Source organism: Euleptes europaea, chromosome 16 (genome assembly GCF_029931775.1).
Source record: "Euleptes europaea isolate rEulEur1 chromosome 16, rEulEur1.hap1, whole genome shotgun sequence".
In the NCBI taxonomy this organism is placed as follows: domain Eukaryota; kingdom Metazoa; phylum Chordata; class Lepidosauria; order Squamata; family Sphaerodactylidae; genus Euleptes; species Euleptes europaea.
The window spans coordinates 23,060,014-23,078,789 of NC_079327.1; the positions used below are offsets into that span (position 1 = coordinate 23,060,014).

Consider the following 18,776-nt stretch of genomic DNA (forward strand, 5'->3'; position numbering starts at 1 on the left):
TGGAGACTTATTTTTTGCATTTATTTATAGTGGTGCAAACCACCAGTTCATTTAGATTGAATCCCCCCCACAATTGATTTTCTCAGATGCCCAACATTGACTAGGGGAGGGATAATTGCTTATTTTTGGGAGGTGAAGTACCATTTACTCAATGGTCATCTTGGTACCTTGGTTCATGAATGCACTGCTGTCTCAGCATGATACCTGCATTTTGCATATGAGTATTTGCAAACACAACACAACCAGTGCCAAAGGTGCTACAACACTATTCTTTTGTTTTCTTCTTCTCATTTTAATTGTCTTTGTATTGCTGATTAATATGCTTAACCTTTTGAAGCTGAGAGCAAAAATCACTGTTTCCACTGATAGAAAGGACTCTTCTAGAAAGACAGCAGTCAATGCTATGTAGATTCTTACATCGCGCTGAATTCCTTACACTCCTTGATGTTCAGTCATCTGTGTAGATGTTCTTAGTTGTGGGCAGACTGTACTACAGAAAGGATTGCCCTTGCTAATACCGCTAGTAAGGCTTGATTATAAAAACACTTTAGGCAGGAACTGATATTATAACTCATCAGAAATGTCGCTCAGCTTCACCCTGTGTATTGTATTCACTAGCTTCATATCCAACAATGCAATCCTGTGTGTAGCCGAGTCTCTTCATGTCATCATAAAGGGATCTCTCATCATAGGGATCTCACAGCAATTTACAAGTATTGTTGAAGGCTTTCATGGTCAGAGTTAATCGGTTCTTGTAGGTTATCTGGGCTGTGTGACTGTGGTCTTGGTATTTTCTTTCCTGATTTTTCGCCAGCAGCTGTGGCAGGCATCTTCAGAGGAGTAACACTGAAGGACAGTGTATCTCAGTGTCAAAGTGTGTTGGAAGAGTAATATATATAGTCAGAAGGGGGTTGGGTGAATCAGCTCAAACCCAACCCCCTTCTGACTATATATATATATTACTCTTCCAACACACTTTGACACTGAGAGACACTGTCCTTCAGTGTTCCTCCTCTGAAGATGCCTGCCACAGCTGCTGGCAAAATGTCAGGAAAGAAAATACCAAGACCACAGTCACACAGCCCAGATAACCTACAAGAACCGATGAATTTACAAGTAGTATGAAGAGCAGTATTCCCTAAAAACCCACCTATGGCAGTGACATTTTCTCACCCAGTTCTAGGTATCATTACCTCACCTCTCTTACCCCACAGCTCACTCTCTAGCATCTCATAACAGCACACTTATTCTGACCATAAAAGAACATGAGATGCAGCCGCACAATATCCAAACCTTGCTCTTCACATTTGTCCCAACCCTAAACTATCAAGTTAGAAGTGGCAAACCCCACTCGGTGGGTCATCTGTAAGGGGGAATTTTTTTTTGATAGACCATCTGCAAAACCATATATAACATAAGATGTGCTTCCTTTTCATCAGACAAGTGGGAAGAGTAAGGAGTGCTCCCCTTTGAGCAAACAAATGAAAGTGCGCAAACACAAATGGTGTGAAAAATGGACACTTTGAGGTATGCTATGTTTGTTTGTTCAAAACAGGCTCTTCAAGCATCACTTGCCAGATGAAGAGCACAGTAAATCCAGGAAGGAATGGCAGAAACAGTTTCCCAGCTGGACTTCATTTGGTAGCATATGGGGGGCGGGGAGATGAATGGTGAAACACTTTGTCATCTTCACTCCTCTTCTAGGAACTTACCTCACCACAGTGGATTACTAGCTCCCATTTCACCATTTACATTGTCCTTGGCTTATATTTTGAGAAATCATGCATACAGAGCATGGCTTGATTTTTAATGTACTAGCATCTTCATTCTGGCAGAGGTGCTTCCTTGACATCTACGCTGCAACATTATGGAATAACCTAACTATTTCAAAAAAAATGGGTCTTAGAGCTGATTAAGCTGTTTGGGGAAAATTAGTAGTACAGTCTTTCTGTGACTGTGCTACTTGAAAGGACAAATAGAAGACTGAGTATTTGAATGCTCCTTCATCCACAATGCTTGCCCGAAGAGTATGTTCGACTCAATTCTTTGGCATTCCTCCCCCTTTGCTAACTCCACTATACTTTTACAACCTGACAGTCCCTTCCTTCCGAAGAGCCTTTATGCTCGCCCATTTAAATGCTGCACCCTCAGTGGTATTAAACGGAAGATATAGAAATCTACCATATTCTGACAGACTTTGCCCATGCAATTCAAACAAAATTGACACATTATCTCATAAGATGACGGAATGCCCCCTCTTTAAACACCACCGAGATAAAATGGATGACCCCCATATTGGCAAAAATTCCTGCCCCCATAACAAGAGACAAAACAGTCCCCTTTTTGCTGGACGTGGCCAAATATCTCTCCATCCTATTTTCCTCTAAGAAATAACTGCTCAGGACCTATGGGTCATAGGAGCAAAGAAGGAAAGGAATGCTCCTTCATGAGAAAATTCCCTGCACCTGGAGAGGTAACACACCAAAGAGACAGGTTTTGGGTTTTTTTGCCATCAAGTTGCAGCCAACATTTGGCAACCCATTGTGTTTTCAAGGCAAGAGACATTCAGAAGTGGTTTGCCACTGCCTGCCTCTGCATAGCAACCTTAGACTTCCTTGGTGGTCTCCCATCCAAACCATGGCTGACCCTGCTTAGCTTCTGGGATTTGACAAGCCACCCCCTTTTCCTGACATTGTAACTTTGCATGATAAAAGCCTTTTAAAAAAAGAATAAGGAGGAGCATTCATATAGGCATTTGGAAATGCTGCCAAAATCAGTTTAAAGGGATTCTGTGCTCAGTCCAGGGGACATGATCCTGAAAGGGTGCAGAGCCACTTCCTGCTCTCTCTAGCCCCAGACCAAGGCCTTAGCATGCTGTTGTAGCAATTTGTCAAAATCCAGGGGCGCAAAGGGGTTCTCAGTCTGGAAATAATGAGAACTTTCTGGATTATTTCTGACCATATAGTAGCAAAATAACTTGCTCAGGTCCACATTGGTTTTGGCCAGAATTGGGGGCAGTTATCCATCCCTACATTTTCAGTGCAATCCTAAGCAGAATCATGTCTTTCTAAGTCAATTGACTTACAAGGGTGTAACTCTGCTTTAAATTCCACTGGCAATCTCTCACCAGCCTGCTAAAAGACTAAACTGTGTGCTTTTTTAATGCTTTAATTGGCTCTGAAAGTTGGCATTAATCATCCTGGCATAAAATACACATATTTTGAAAAGCATCATAAGTATATGCCCTTCTTTTAAAAAAAATTATATCAATTTATTGTCTTGCTAGGCACGTTTAAGTTAATGAAAATTTTGACTTGTATGCATAAGAAGGAAGTGTTCCCCCCCCAGCCCAAATCAATATTACAAGAAGTCATTTGCTTTTTTGTATTGATATTTTGTTATAGGATACTATAATTCTAATGGAACATATGGAAAAATAATTTAATACCAACCATTTGTCAATTTGAAAACAACTGTAAGAACAGGACATGCAGACGTGTAAAGTGATAACACAAACTTTCATGTATTATGTCATTAGGTCACTGTAAGTATTGGTGGACCAATATAAATTCTTGTGCACCTATGGGATGTTTTCTAGAATTAACAAAAATCATAATTCAGTATTGTTAGTAAGGGATGTGTTTTTCATGCCTTTTGACAACATATTGCCTAATAAACTGTAGCCAAAGTAAAAGTAAACTTTTCATTTTAATCGCTCAAAGGACTTGGTTGCAGTATTAACTCCATGACAACCCATCACCCAGTGAAGTATGCAAGTTCTAATGAATGCATGGAGCTTTTCAATCTATCTTTTCCATTTTCTCAGTAGAAGAAGCTCCCTCTTGATATGAATACGGAACTCAACATTTACACGGAATTCATAAATTCACACAGATCTCTGCAAATATATATCTGGCGAATATATATCTGATTCCCCACTGAAGTTGAAACAAACTTCTTGAAACAAACACCCTTCATCACAAGCATATTTGCACATTGCTGACAAAACTGTTTTCTTTGGAGAACACGACAACTACCTGAAGATTAAGCTATAGCCAACAGAACAAAGAGAACAGAACATGCAAGCTATGGGAGATGGCTGAGACTAAAAAATAAGAACGACATGGAAGTACAACAAACACAATCTGTAAATACAAATTGATTCCATCAGATTTACTGTACAGTTCTTTAGTAAGTAACAGACAGAAGATTTTACTTGACAGTGAAATTAATTTGAGAGGGAATAAAATGGCGACATCTTGTCCCGGAAAACAGCAAGAGAGGTAATATATTGAGGAGATAAGATTTTCTTTGGCATGGTCAAGGGGAGAGAAAATAAGAGTTTTGCCAAACTATTTACAAGGTGGTTTTGTTATACTGCAGCCAATGCAATGTTACTTTGCACAATCTCTTTTTTAAATTTAATTTTTTTTGTCCAGTATGCCTTCATATAAATATTTTATTCAATACGTTGCATCTGTGTATACAACAAAATGGTAATAAACACAAACTGTACAATGCAGACAAACTCGTTGTTTATATGTATGTCAGTTTAGTAGTACATACCATCAGGTCTGATACATATAGCCTACTACATGCAGTTCATCATTACCGTCCTCTTCCCATGCAACATATGAGACAAGAGACAAACTTAAAGGAGTGACCAAAGCACAAGGAACCCTCTCCTCTTATGCTGTATCAAATTCTTAAAGAAACTAATTTAAGACCCAGTCAGTCAGACAAGTAAACACCCATATAGGCAATCGATGTGGACGACTCAAAGGGATGTGTATTCTATTTACAATACAGTACCAATCATGTACAAAAATAAAGTCAGCCTTAATATATTAACTAGTCACCGGGTTGGCATGGCAATAAAAACCGCAGGGTGTGAGTTTGATTGTTGGAAATTAAGTGTATGTGGAATGGTCATCAGTCCCCTTTCAGAGAGCCCAACTGAGCCTGTAAAACTCCTCCATGTGTAGGAAGGTAAGGAGTAGCCTCCACCACTGAATATTTGCCTTACAGTCATGTACCTTGTAAGATAGAGCCCAGAGGACTATGCTGAAGCAAGTGCCGTCTGGATTAGATGCAGGAGGGCAATAAGTGTTTTCTTGGATGCCCTTACAAAAGTCGTTGCATGAGCTGATAATATCTCAGCCACCATTATCCACAGCTCCCTTCTTGATGCTGAAAGCAAGCTTATAAGCCCTGAGAAAGCTCCTCTCCCCTCTCCGAAACAACAGTGTGAAATTGGTTTCAAAATTTTGAAAAAGATACGCTTCAGATCTCTTTATTTTGCTTTCCCATTTCAGAGCTGTCCAGAATTATTGGTTTCCAGTTGCACAGTACAGAAACATAATTTAAAATTATGTAAGCAGGCTGTATGAATTGGGGTGTTACAGGTGAAACACAAAACAATTCACGATTGAGATTAAAACAAGGAAAGTTGACAGACCTGGCCAAAGACCTTCAGTTTCAGCATTACCACACAGCTTTTTCTGCACGAAGAGGGCCTCTTCGAATAGGCCAGATCACCTGATGATCCCCTTAAGCACACAATAAGGTGAGAAAGCACTAGCCGTAGTCGCCTCTTTCATTGTGGTGGGGAAGAATCCCAACAAAATGAAAGGGGGTTCTTCACAGAAATATCTTCTATAGAAACCACTGGGTGAAAGGATAGCCAGGATTTATGTTTGTGCAGATGATTTTCTTTGCTTTAATATAACTGTATAGTTTTGTCTCTCTCTTTTTGTCATTTTGAGTGCTTGGAAACTGAATGTCTTTTAATGTGCTTCTTTCATCGAGTTAATAAGAACCAACTTTAAACAGTCTCTTATCTTGAATGGAAACAAAACAAAAAAATAAACAGGCAAATGATAATTTCATATATTCCTAATACATAACCTAGCTGGACACATTAAATCATAATAAAACAGAGGCCAATATGAAAATAATATATGCATCAAGAGTTTAATCAATGGTCAACCTGTAGCCACTTAAGCAGGATGGAACTTTGAAAACCTTTCTGAAATACTGTCTTGAAATGGAACGAGAAATAATTTACCATTAAATATGAACCCCCAGTAGTCTCATACATGGTTTTCCAGAATTGAGGTACATTTTGGTCCATATCAAACTTTCTGTTTTTATGAAGTCTACTCATAAATACTGTCAAACTCCCTACCTGTTTATTCAATGTCTCACAGCATTTTACCATGCCTTCTAAGACTCGTGACCATTATTCTTGGAATTCTAAACTGACTGCATCATTCTAAACTGATAACAAGGAAATATCCACAGTAGGGTTTCATTTTTTAAGAGGGGAAAACCCCCCAAACGAATAACAAAAGATCTTGGCCAGATGATCGTGTTAGAATTTCCTAGGTTCATGTAATAGTACAATGGAAACAATACTGAGATCAAGGCAAGGCACCGTAAACCTAGCAATTTGGTGGGCATATATTTATCCTAAGAAGCTGGCCTGGAAAGATGTGGTACTGGGGTACTGGTGAAATAATACACAGAGCATTGAATTCTGCATGCTGAGCATTTTAAAAAATAAACACAAAGGAATTCTTTAAATACGTCCTGTTTAAAAAGATCCCTCTTTTTTTTAAAACACTGAAAATATTAAAGTATATTTTGTAACTACCCTTTGCATTGGAGCTGCAAAAAAAAGAACACAAAATTTCCTTGCCCATGCTTTACTGAATAAGAGGATGGTTTCAGCCAAAAAATAAGGATGGGATTATGCTCCATTCATTAAAAACGAGAAAAGGATACTTTTTTGGGAGGGGGAGGGGTGGGAGGAGAATGGATTTAGGTAGCGCAGTTCTCATTCGTCTGAATTATTATTTTGACTTTCAAATAATGAAGACTAGTCGATGAAAAAAAATGAGCCTTAATTCAGGCCTACAAGGCCTACAGAGTTCTTTAGACCCACTTTCCCAAAAACATGTGGGTCTTGCTCGCTGGGCAAGGCAAATGTTACCATTACCAGTAAGCCTGTGATATGTATAAAACACACACACAAAAAGAAACTACCAGGGAATTTCAAACATTGGCCTCAAGAGATTGCTGACCGGCCTTATTTGATGCTTTCCCCCTCCACAGTAATGCCAACCTCAGGAGTGCACTAAAGTCACATCAGTTCCCCATTTGTAACTCTGAGACAATGATCTATTCTTTGACAGATATAATTCCTAATAGGGTTCTGAAGGCTCCCCTGATTCCCTGATTGCTTTTTTTTCTTTCAAAACTAAGCCACCAGCAACATTTAAATCTGAGAGAAACACAGTCCCTGCAAAGGAGTCACACAGACAGCGGAGCGAGCAGCCTCGTAAAAAAAAGGGGCGGGAAGAAGAGAAAATCCATAATAGAACAGGTTTACAGCATCTATCTAGAAATTACTTGATATTATTCTGTGTGCTACAAAATTGAACTTAAAACACATGGGTTTCCTGGACTCAAAAGGGGGGATTATGGGTAACTGTCAGCAGGCAGGATATCAAGTGTACTTGTGAAGTATGTCATTCACATGAGGTGTCACAGTCACAGAAAAAATATTAAAAAGGCATTCCGTATCTGGTAGGGCATTCCATGGTCTGAGTTCAGCTGGTTTATCCAGGTGTCTTCTTTGCTGTGGGAGGACTTAAACGGGTTGAGATTTATCCGCTTGCAACAACCTAGTTTGGAACGAGCAGAGAGCAAGCGTTCGCTCGTCTCCAGCTGATCCGCAGATGCCAGCGTGAGACAGTCTTGCAAGGATAAAGTGCTCAGCCGTACTTAGAGAGCTCAATCAGTCACGATACCCATGCGGATCTAGCTATGTCGTCTTACTCTTGTTAACTGGTTTGCCTCCATTCATTATTGCCGATGCACTTGTGCTTTTACTGGGAGTCACCCCAGCCTTTGGCACTGTTTCTCCAACGTCATGCAAAGATGGTTCTCGATACATGGCAACTAAACAGGAAGAGGGGCAGAGAAGTGTACGAGAAAGAGAAAAGAGTGGGTAAGTAAAAATAACAAGCACATAGTCATACAAAAAAAACACACCCTTCTTTCAATATTTCAATCATTGCAGTTCTTGTATATGTAACAGAGTTGCAGAAGAGGTTTTAATGAAATAATTTTAAAATGGTATTAAAATGGCATGGCTGTCTCCCTCGCCATCACCCCTCCGACGACTTTGGGTCTTTGTGTTGATTATGCATGCCGCTTCTGACCATCAGAGGTCGCCTCTCTCTCCCCCTGCATTTCCCTGCATTTCCCCCGCATTTTCAGAGACCTATTTTATCTCAAATTTTAAAATGCGGGGAAAACGCATCGTCTATAAAACTGATCCCCAAATGCTCTGAGAGCAGACAAATCCTAGATCAGGAAACAGCCAAGGTGCCCCCAGGGACGTGTCACACCCTTATTGTTTCCCCAAAGCCAAGTCATGTCGATCCAAGTGATAACTGGATTATAGCCAGAGGAGTTGCTGCAGTAGTCTGTTGAGGCAAAGATAAGCAGGAGTCTTATGGTACCTTTAAGATTAACAAGGTTCCCCCCACCAAACATTAAGTATAAGACTACTTTAACCTGATAAATATGCACCAAAGTTAAATAGCACACACTGATCAAGAACAACACCTTGATAGGAGATAATACTTTTCCCAGTCCAATTGCCACTTGCAATTAACAACCACAGCTGGAGACCAGCTTCAAAGATAAATTCCCCATTGGCTGGATCCAAGTTTGCCTTCAAGCCTAATTGGTGAAAGGTTCCAAATGACCAATCTGCCAACAAGCAGTGATCTCTGAAAAGAGAGGCTATCTGTTTATGGAGAGTTGGTCAAACTTTGACCATCCACAGAATTGCTGTCCACATTTTCAATACAGATATAAGAATACTTACAGCCCATTCCTGAGGATTGGGCTGAAAGTGTAGTGGAGGCATCGTGACCCCACTGCCAGCATAAGCGGCCTCTTATCACGGAAAGAGGGACTTATTCTGGCGGCGGTGCAGTTTCGTCAGCGCCTGGGCGCTGCGGGGCTACATGGTACTCCTCCAACACTGCAGCCTCTCTGAGACCTAAATCCCAGAAGAGAAATGTGGCGCCGGCATGGGGGGGGGGTTCCCAGGGGTGGAGCTGACTATACTCAGCTTCCTAAGCCCCTCCAGCCCAGGAACCCCCCCTCCAGCAACAGTGTTGCTGCGCCAGGTTTTTCTTGGTGCAGCATAGTTGTTTTCAATGGGGTTATTCCCCCCATTTTCACTTTTTTGTTTTTTAAAAGGCCTTTTTTTAGCCCTGCAGCAGCTGGGAAACGTCTTTGGAGGCGCCGCAGCAGTGCCTTGGCAATATTGACCCCGGCTGCCGCAAGGCTCACGAATGAGCTATTTGTATTCTTTAATATAAACTTAACTTAGAAACCTTTTGAGTATTGAGTACTGGCTCTCCACAAAACGAACACCAATACCACCAAGAGTCAGAACAGAGAAATGAGAAGTATTTTTCCCTTTACTTTCTGAATTGTCTGTTTTGTTGTTGCCTCCCCTGTATAGATCTGGATGGCAGCCAGCATGAGACATCAGTTTATTTCTTCAGCAGCTGAATGCTCCAACCTCCAGGTAGTAGCCGGAGATCTCCTGCTATTACAACTGATCTCCAGCCAATAGAGATCAGTTCACCTGGAGAAAATGGCTGCTTTGGAAATTGGACTCTATGGCATTGAAGTCCCTCCCATCCCCAAACCCCACCCTCCTTAGGCTCCACCCCAAAAACCTCCTGCCAGTGGTGAAGATGGACCTGGCAACCCTATTCACAGTAGCTGGCGAGGGGAATCGATGATGCTAGTCTATCACAGCCTAAAGGCACACCTCTATGGTGGATGCAGTTCAGTTCAAGTTATTAAGTTAAAGATAACAACTTTTAAGGAAGGGACACTGGAAGCTGCAGTCCTGTGTAGGGGTCGGAGGTCTGCATAAGAAAACACTCAGCACTTTCAAAGACTATAACCCCTAAGGAGGGAACCATGAAGAGTGTCAAACTGGCTTAAATGTTTGGTCAGGATTAAAAGTAACATCCAAGGGGCTTTCACAAGGTGAGGCCAAGGGCTTGCTGCTGAAATCTAATTTATCTTGCGCTGAGCTAACGCCTCCTCCTGTGCCCGTCACATCCCTTGCCACAACTCTCTTGCCCACTGTGCTCTTTGTAAAAGTTTATGTTGGCATCAGCAAGCCTTACAGGAGTCAAATATGATCCATATCCAACAACATGGTTTTGATGATATAGCAAGCATGTATTACTGAATTTTAACAAAAACAACCCCATAAAACCTACCCTGAGTTAACTAACAGTTAATGTTAAAGTTCTAGGAAAAGGCATGTACAACAGAACAATTCGACTAAATATTGACACTGAAGGACAGGGTTCAATTACTCTCGGGGAAACTGACATTTGGATTTCACATTGTGAGATTGCCTCCTGGATATTTTATTTAGAAATTTTGCTGTGCTGGATAGGGCTGTCGATTCGGTTCGTCCCGAACCGGAAAACCGCCAAATTTCCCCTGATTCGGCAGTTTCCGGTTCGGGACGAACCGAATTCAAAAAAGGTGGGAAACGGGAGGAGCCGAATTCCCCGACTTCGGGGTGTCCGGCAAATAAATTCGGGGTTCGGCTCTCCTCCCCCCGCGCGCCTTCACGGGGCTTCGCTGAAGGCGCACGGGGGCCCCTTTAAACAGATCTGCGCCTCCCATCTGGAAGGCGCAGATCTGTCTAAAGAGCCCCCCCGCGCGCCTTCATGGAAGCCCCGGGAAGGCTCACGGGGGGGCGAATTTTCCCCCGAACTCCGGATCTCGCCCGAATTTCGGGGATCCGAAGCGGGGGACTTCGGACTTCAGCACAGACTGAATTTAAAAGGGCCGAATTTTGCCGAAGCCAAACTATACCGAATTTTTTTTTCAACAGCCCTAGTACTGGATTCTGAGCTGGGTTTTGCTGTATACAGAACCAGCTTGAGATTAATGAATGTCAGACATCAGCAGCTCTGTCAAACTCTTTACTTAACTTTGACTGACCTTTTGCCTTCTCAAGAAGAATACCTAGGCTTCATGTTTATCAGACATAATTCATTTTAAAAGGTAAGCATGTCTGCTGTAACTCACATGCTCTCCTGCAAAGCAACTAGCAGCTACAGTGATGGTAATTTAGATGGGGACATCAGCATGTGAGAAAGGGTTAAATGCCCCAAGTTCCTGCATCCCTTTCCCAATCAAGTTAGCAGGCTCTCATCCACAGTAAAAAAAAAAAATCAAAACAAAAACAAGAAGTTGGGGGATAACACGTAACACACAACGCTTTCTTACACTGAGTAAGACCATTGGTCTATCAAGGTGAGTTTTGTCTACTCTGACTGGCATAGGGTTGCCAACCTCCAGGTACTAGCTGGAGATCTCCTGCTACTACAACTGATCCCCACCCGATAGAGATCAGTTAACCTGGAGAAAATGGCCGCTTTGGCAATTGGACTCTATGGCATTGAAGTCCCTCCCCTCCCCAAACTCCGCCCTCCTCAGGCTCTGCCCCAAATGCCTACTGCCGGTGGTGAAGAGGGACCTGGCAACCCTAGACTGGCAGCAACTCTCTGGGGTCTCAGGCAGAGCTCTTTCACATCACCTACTACCTGATCCTTTAAAAAAAGTATCTTCTGCACGCTAAGCAGATGCTCTACCATTAAACCATCGTGCCTCCCTAACCTATCATGGATCTTCCGATATAAAGTGTAGTTTGGGCCTTCTGTCTGTTCTGCCACAGAAATCTTACCTTCCAATGGCTTCGGTAGAAAATGAGCTGCTGGTTTTGTCTTCTTCACTCTGTTTCCTTTCATGACTTGCCCTTCTTTATTGAGCCCCAGGAACCAGGCCCTACCTGACTCTTGTTGTCTATAGAGCATCGATGAGTAGATTACATAATAGTTTTCAAAAACAGACTCCTTAAATTTGCATTCTGGCGTAAAAAGTTCCTGCAACAGAAAGAGAAAATGTTAAAGAATAATACCAAGGAGGTTTTGGAAAGAGCTAGTCTGGCATAGTAGTTAAGAGTGGTGGACTCTAATCTGGAAAACTGGGTTCAATTCCTAGGGTTGCCAACCTCCAGGTAATAGCTGGAGTTCTCCTGCTATAAGGGTTGCCAGGTCCTTCTACACTACTGGCGGGAGGTATTTGGGGTGGAGCCTGCATAGGGGGGGTTTGGGGAGGGGAGGGACTTCAGTGATAGAGTCCAATTGCCAAAACAGCTATTTTCTCCAGGTGAACCGATCACTATCACTTGGAAATCAGTTGTAATAGCAGGAGATCTCCAGCTACAACCTGGAAGTTGGCAACTCTACCTGCCATTACAACTGATCTCCAGTTGATAGAGATCAATTAACCTGGAGAAAATGGCCACTGGCAATTGGACTCTATAGCATTGAAGTCCCTCCCCTCCCCAAACCCTGCTGTCCTCAGGTTCCTCCTATAAAACCTCCTGCCCGTTGCCAAGAGGGACCTGGCAACCCTATCAATTCCCCACTCCTCCACCTGAAGCCTGCTGGGTGACCCTGGGCCGCTAGCAGCTCTCTCAGAACTCTCTCAGCCCACACAAAGGCAGGCAACAGCAAACCACCTTTGAATGTCTTTTACTTTGAAAACTCTATGGGGTTGCCATAATTCAGGTTCTGAAAAGGGGAATTGACACTATATCTGGTTTTGAACCCAGGTACCATGTAAGGCTGAAGGTTTTTTTAAAAAAAACTCAGTTTAAATTTCCAGTTTTGTGCCTGGTGACCCTTGACTTTGACTATTATGCATTTGGCACATCTGTGAAGTAAAGAAAACGCTCAGTCTTGTATCCTTTGAACAAGCTCTGTGCATTACCAAGTATTGATCTTGCACAAATGGAAGTTTTAGCAGAAGAGGAAGTTTGCGAGAGACTATCTAGCATGCTTGGAACTAATTCATAAAACCCAAGCCACAGTTTTAAAAAGCAAAATACAGCAGATAAAATTCTTTAATGATGGCTTTAGTAGGCTAACCAGGACTGTAGTTAAGATGGATTTACAAGATAAAGGTTTGAAGAACCACATCGACAGAAATGTTGGAAAAGAAATCAGTCTTTTGTAATCATTGTTCTATTCTCCTTCTTGGAGGCTACACAGGCATAAGCATGCCCTTCTAAGTAATTGATCACGAAAAGTAGTTTGTAAATTAGAGATGTAAAATGCTGCATAGGTGTGTATAATGTTGCTGATAGATAGATAGATAGATAGATAGATAGATAGATAGATAGATAGATACACAGTACCATCCTAAACAGAGTTACTCCTGTCTAATCCCATTGCAACGAGTGGGCTTAGACTGGAGTAACTTTCTTTAGGATTGAACTGATAGTTACATTGATAAACAAAGACTTGTATACACGATTGTACAGGTAACACCCCCCCCCCCAACAAACAACAACAAAAAACCCTTTGAAAGGTTACAGTGAACTTGGTCAAACAATTCCTGTGGCTAAAAGGAAAGCTTTGCAAACACAGCTCATCATCTTGTTTGATTATATTTGGCTACTCAGCAACCAGATATTAGAAGAAACATACCCTGTGCAAAGCAGAACCATCTGTAAAGTCACCAGCACAAGCACCAAAAGCTGACCTGCCTCTGGGTATCCTCAAGGGACAGACAATTAAATTAATTTTAAGGCGGCAGTCTAATTCACTTACATGATTACTGCTTCTAATGGTGACCGTCCTTTATTTTGTTTATTTACATATTTAAAACATTTATTAGCCACCTTTCTCCCTTGCAAAACTCTGGGCAGCTTACAATGCAAATAAAACATTTTAAAAACACACTAAAAACAACAATGATAAAACACATAAAAATCACAGGTGTAGGGACGTTTTCCAGCTGTCACCCCCGTGACTGCTTTGGGGCATCATTTTGACTATGCAGAGTCTGGCTAAAACCGCAACTGCAAAACACGGGCAAAACACATGGGGAGAATAAGGCGACCTCTGATGGGTGGAAAAGGCATGCATAATCAAAAGGAAGCCCTGAAGCAGTCGGCGGGGGTGACTGCAAGGAAATGTCCCTGCATAAAAGGCCGCAGTTTACTTTTGACTAGGAATAAGAGAATCTGGGATCACTTAATCTAACCTAGAGTTAAGTTAAAAGCCTTTAGAGATACTGAAAAAGCTGCAGGCATCAACACTGCTTTAGAGTAAGCACATTCTCTGGCATCATTTGCTCAGTGCACTGCTGCTTTCTCCAAAACCAATATAAATGGAAAGCTGACCAAGAAAGAGCTGCTAATTATTTTGATTTCCAAGATGGCAACGTTTGTCATTATAGTTTTGCAGTAAGTTCTTTCAACCATTATTTTAGAGAATAGTGGAGAATATTGGAATATTATGTTCTGTATTGGATAAAGCCTCGGTGCAGTTTCCTGGGGTCTCTTCGTTGCCACACCCTTTGAAGAATACTCATTTTCGTTGGAGGCAATCTAATTATGTGCCGCTTCTGAAAACAAAAGCCTGTTCACATGGGCATGGGCCAGATTAAGAACATAAGAAAAGCCCTGCTGGATAAGACCAAGGGCCATCAAGTCCAGCAGTCTGTTCACACAGTGGCCAACCAGGTGCCTCTAGGAAGCCCACAAACAAGACGACTGCAGCAGCATCCTGCCTACAGCACCTAATATAATAGGCATGCTCATCTGATACTGGTGAGAATGGGTATGCATCATGACTAGTAGCCGTGGATAGCCCTCTCCTCCATGAACATGTCCATTCCCCTCTTAAAGCCTTCCAAGTTGGCAGCCATCACCACATCCTGGGGCAGGAAGTTCCACAATTTAACTATGCATTGTGTGAAGAAAAACTTCTTTTTATCTGTTTTTGAATCTCTCATCCTCCAGCTTCAGCAGATGACCCCACGTTCTAGTATTAATTAATATAAGATCCTGTAATGCTACACATTTTAGATATCACAAATGCAAATAAAGAGGTTTGCTTCACTGAAAGGCGTGATAGACACGGTGTAGCACAAGCGCCAAAGTAAATGTCCGGGTGCTCCTGGCTCATGGAACTTTTCATCGAAGCAAGTTACAAAGTCGGGACATATATATCACAGTCAGGTAAGGGCAAAGGAGAGATAACATCTGCTTAATTTGTCTATTTATTTGCAAAAAAAAATATGAGTCATGATATAGTTCAAAGAAGTCATGAAAATAAATGAATTAGAATTAATGAACCACTAAGTCACCAGGGTAATTTTTTAAAAAACATTTTTATACCTTGTTAGTCATTTCCAGTATGCTGATGCAGTCCATTGAATTGTAATTTTTTTATTTAATATGCATATTAAACAATATGGATATAGTCCAACCAAATTTAAGCAGTTTAAGTTTTATTCAGTTCGGTGGAAATGATGTAAGCATATGCTTAACTCTGCAGTTGAAATCAATGAGGCTCCAATGTTCTTAGTTTTAGATGGATTGTGGCACGCACGCGCACGCACACACACACGGAGGCTCTAGTCTAATCACAGTTTAATTCAGTGGTGCTTAGTACAAATAAAATGAAAGTGTGTGCTGCTTGCACTTGTAAAAGTTACAATAGGCTACACAATTAGTTCTTTGCTTTTGTAAAACTATGGCCCATCAACTCTTTGTATAGTGAACAAAACACCAGAGTTCTGTATGCACAGGCTGAGAAGAATCCAATCAGGCTTCTGGATGCAGGAGTTTATACCAGGAGGGCTATTCATGACCCTATTTTTCATTTGCATTGAATGATCAGTTGCATTGAATGATCCGTATTAGCTACCATTTGTTGATCACCTCATAAGACAAGTGTTACAATATGAAGAAAAATGCATTCACAATTTGCTGGCTATCATGGATCGGGGGAGTAGATTTTATAAATCTATTATTCTTAACCAGCCATTAACTCCTCCCTTTACAAATGCCCGTCTAGACAATTGGTTCCTCTCCTATCCTATTTAACACGCATGTGCGCACACACGCACACACACAAACTCTAACAGGCGATCTCCCTGCAATACTGCTCTTCCCTCTGTTAGCAAAGTTACTCAAATCTCTACCAGTAATGTATGGACAACTTATTGTGCTACTACTAACCCACACTGGTCTAGCTCTAGATAAGTGAGCTAGTTTAATATAGTAGTTAGACTCTCAACGTTTTTCAACTAGGGTTCCCTCGAACCCTAGGGTTCCGCGAGAAATTGCTAGGGGTTCAACGTGAAATAGTGATGAAGAGGCTAATCATATGTAAATAATATGTAAATAATATGTGGGGTTCTCTGACACATGAATATTAGTTCAAGGGTTCTGCAAGGGTAAAAAGGTTGAGAAACGCTGGGTTAGAGTGTTGGACTACAATTCTGGAAACAAGAGTTCAAATGCCGACTCTGCCATGAAGCAGTGACACTGGGGTGACTTTGGGTCAGTCACCCTCTCTCAGCCTAACCTACCTCACAGGGTTGTTATGAAGATAACATGGAAGAGGAAGGGAAGAAACAACATATGACACCCTGAGCTCCTTGGATGAAGCGTGGTATAAAAATATATCAAGTAGATAGTGCTTATTCTTTAGTGATAATAGATTTTTTTTAGAGTGTTTTTCTCTCTTTCATCTGGAAATCCCATACAATTGAATATAACACCACAAATCCCGAAGCAAGGATTTTCATCTTCTGCTCCAGTCAACAATAACCAAGTGCAAATGTTAAGGAAACATTATCAGCCCACACATTGTCTATTTGTACCACTTTGTTGACTCAGCGGCTTCTTAGAAACACCCACAGTCTGCTTACCTCTCACTTTAAAGTTCTTCTGAGTTCTCAATTTAGATTTCTACTAAACGCAGCTTAGAAGATCAGCAGATATTTTTCTGCAATAGTATCAGAACAAAATATTTCTTGTGACTGTGAGCTTGTATGTTGCTGCAGTGCATTAAGGAGACCTTTCTGAAGTTTGGGCAAATGCTTTTTAACTCGTGGTTTTTATAGTCTCAGAGAATGACTCCATTTTTGCTTCCTCATCCCAAAAGTCTCTGGGGCATCTTGAAATCTGATTTGACCCATCAGGGTCTGCCAACTGCAGGCTTTGAGGATCTTCCAATATGCCCTGAAACTGCTTTTCCTTTGTCCCCCATCACGTCCCTACTTTTTTGGACTTAGCTTGATGAAAGTTCTAGGGAACGTTGAAGACTGCACCGCTATTTTATGACATTTTGGTCAGACCTAATAAAAAGGTATTACACTGCTGTTGTTTTTGGAGAGCCTCTATTTGCTGCCAAATATTAGTTCCTCCCAAGTGACTTCTACCAAAGCGAACTTAGTGCCAAGCTGTTGGCTTTAGTGAGAATTAGGAAAGAGAAGCCCTCTCATTTTAGTAAAGCTCACACTGATCCTTCTGATGCGCTTGCTATATTATGAAAAACACCGGAGGAAAAGAAAGTGCCCTCCTCGCCCCCTTATAGGGTTGCCAGCTCCAGGTTGGGAAACACCTGCAGATTTTTTGGGGCAGAGCCTGAGGAAGACAGGGTTTGGGGAGGGGAGGGGCTTCAAGGCCATAGAGTCCAATTGCCAAAGCGGCCATTTTCTCTAGGGGAACTGATCTCGGTCACCTGGAGTTGTAATAGCGGGAGATCTCCAGCTAGTACCTGGAGGTTGGCAACCCTTCACCCTTGCCCAGGCATCTATTTACATAGGCTGCATGGGATGGTCAAAATGGGGGAGGCTTATAATAGCAAGGATTTTAAATGGCAGTGAGCCAGGCTATGATCCTGTAGCTTGACCACCCAGAAGTCTGAATATGCACCCAGAATGGACATGAACATTTTGCAATTCCTGCTTAACAAAATGATAGCAATATATCTGCTATCTTTCCCCCAGTTTGAAATGTTACGCCCACAGTCTTCTTCATTCACAGAACATCTACGCTACAGGAACAAATTACCCACTAATGATATATGTGCCAGAGACAGCAGCTAGTTCAATAAATGGAAGAGATAATGGTCTTGCTAGAAGACCATTTTATAGCTTGGTGAACAATCATAGCTATGTATAATTGTTAATGGCTTTCTCTGCATCACTTTATTAGCCTAGTAGTTAGGCTGTTTTTGAAAATATGATTCTTCAGAAATACCTGTGAATTTCATTCAATGGAATAAATTTCTACTGACGTTTTGTACTTTGAGAATATATCTACATTTATATGTACCTATATGTACATAGCACAAATGCACACATAAATACATCTTTGTTAGCACCTTTACTTAGCAATAAGTTATATGTGCCCATTTCAAAATGTATGCAATCAACTGCTCGTTGTTGCAGACCGAGAAACTACTTTAATCATATTTTAGCTATATGTTACATTATTTGGGGGGGTGTTGTTTTTTTGTGACTGCACAGTGTAGTTGCACAAATTAATTTGATTCCCATTTTTGGAAATGAGCAATTTAGGGCAAATAAGACTGAGGCCCTTCTAGACAGTGTGCTTCTATGTGCGCCCAGGGTTAGCATGCGGGTACAGTTGCCAACTCTGGCTTGGGAAATTCCTGGAGATTTCAGTGTAGAGCTTGAAAAGAGCAGGGCTTGAGAAGGGGAGGGAGCACACTGGGTATATCATGTCATACAGTTCACCCTCTATTGGCTGGAGATCAATTGTAATAGCAGGAGATCTTCTGCTATTACCTGGAGGTTGGGAACCCTAATATTAGACA

The 18,776-nt window shown here is 41.6% G+C and overlaps 1 protein-coding gene across 2 annotated transcripts in view; it reads right to left on the minus strand.

Annotated features, from left to right (window-relative positions):
• Positions 1-7,162: 7,162 nt before the first annotated feature.
• The window catches only part of FGF14 (fibroblast growth factor 14), a 352,468-nt gene continuing 340,854 nt past the window's right edge, over positions 7,163-18,776 (minus strand). For both annotated transcript variants that reach the window (XM_056862112.1, XM_056862111.1), the window contains exons 4-5: positions 11,813-12,011; positions 7,163-7,965 (exon numbers count right to left, since the gene is read on the minus strand). In XM_056862112.1, coding sequence (XP_056718090.1) covers positions 7,829-7,965; positions 11,813-12,011 — 336 coding nt within the window. In that variant the 3' untranslated portion in view covers positions 7,163-7,828. The remainder of the gene's footprint in view (positions 7,966-11,812; positions 12,012-18,776) is intronic.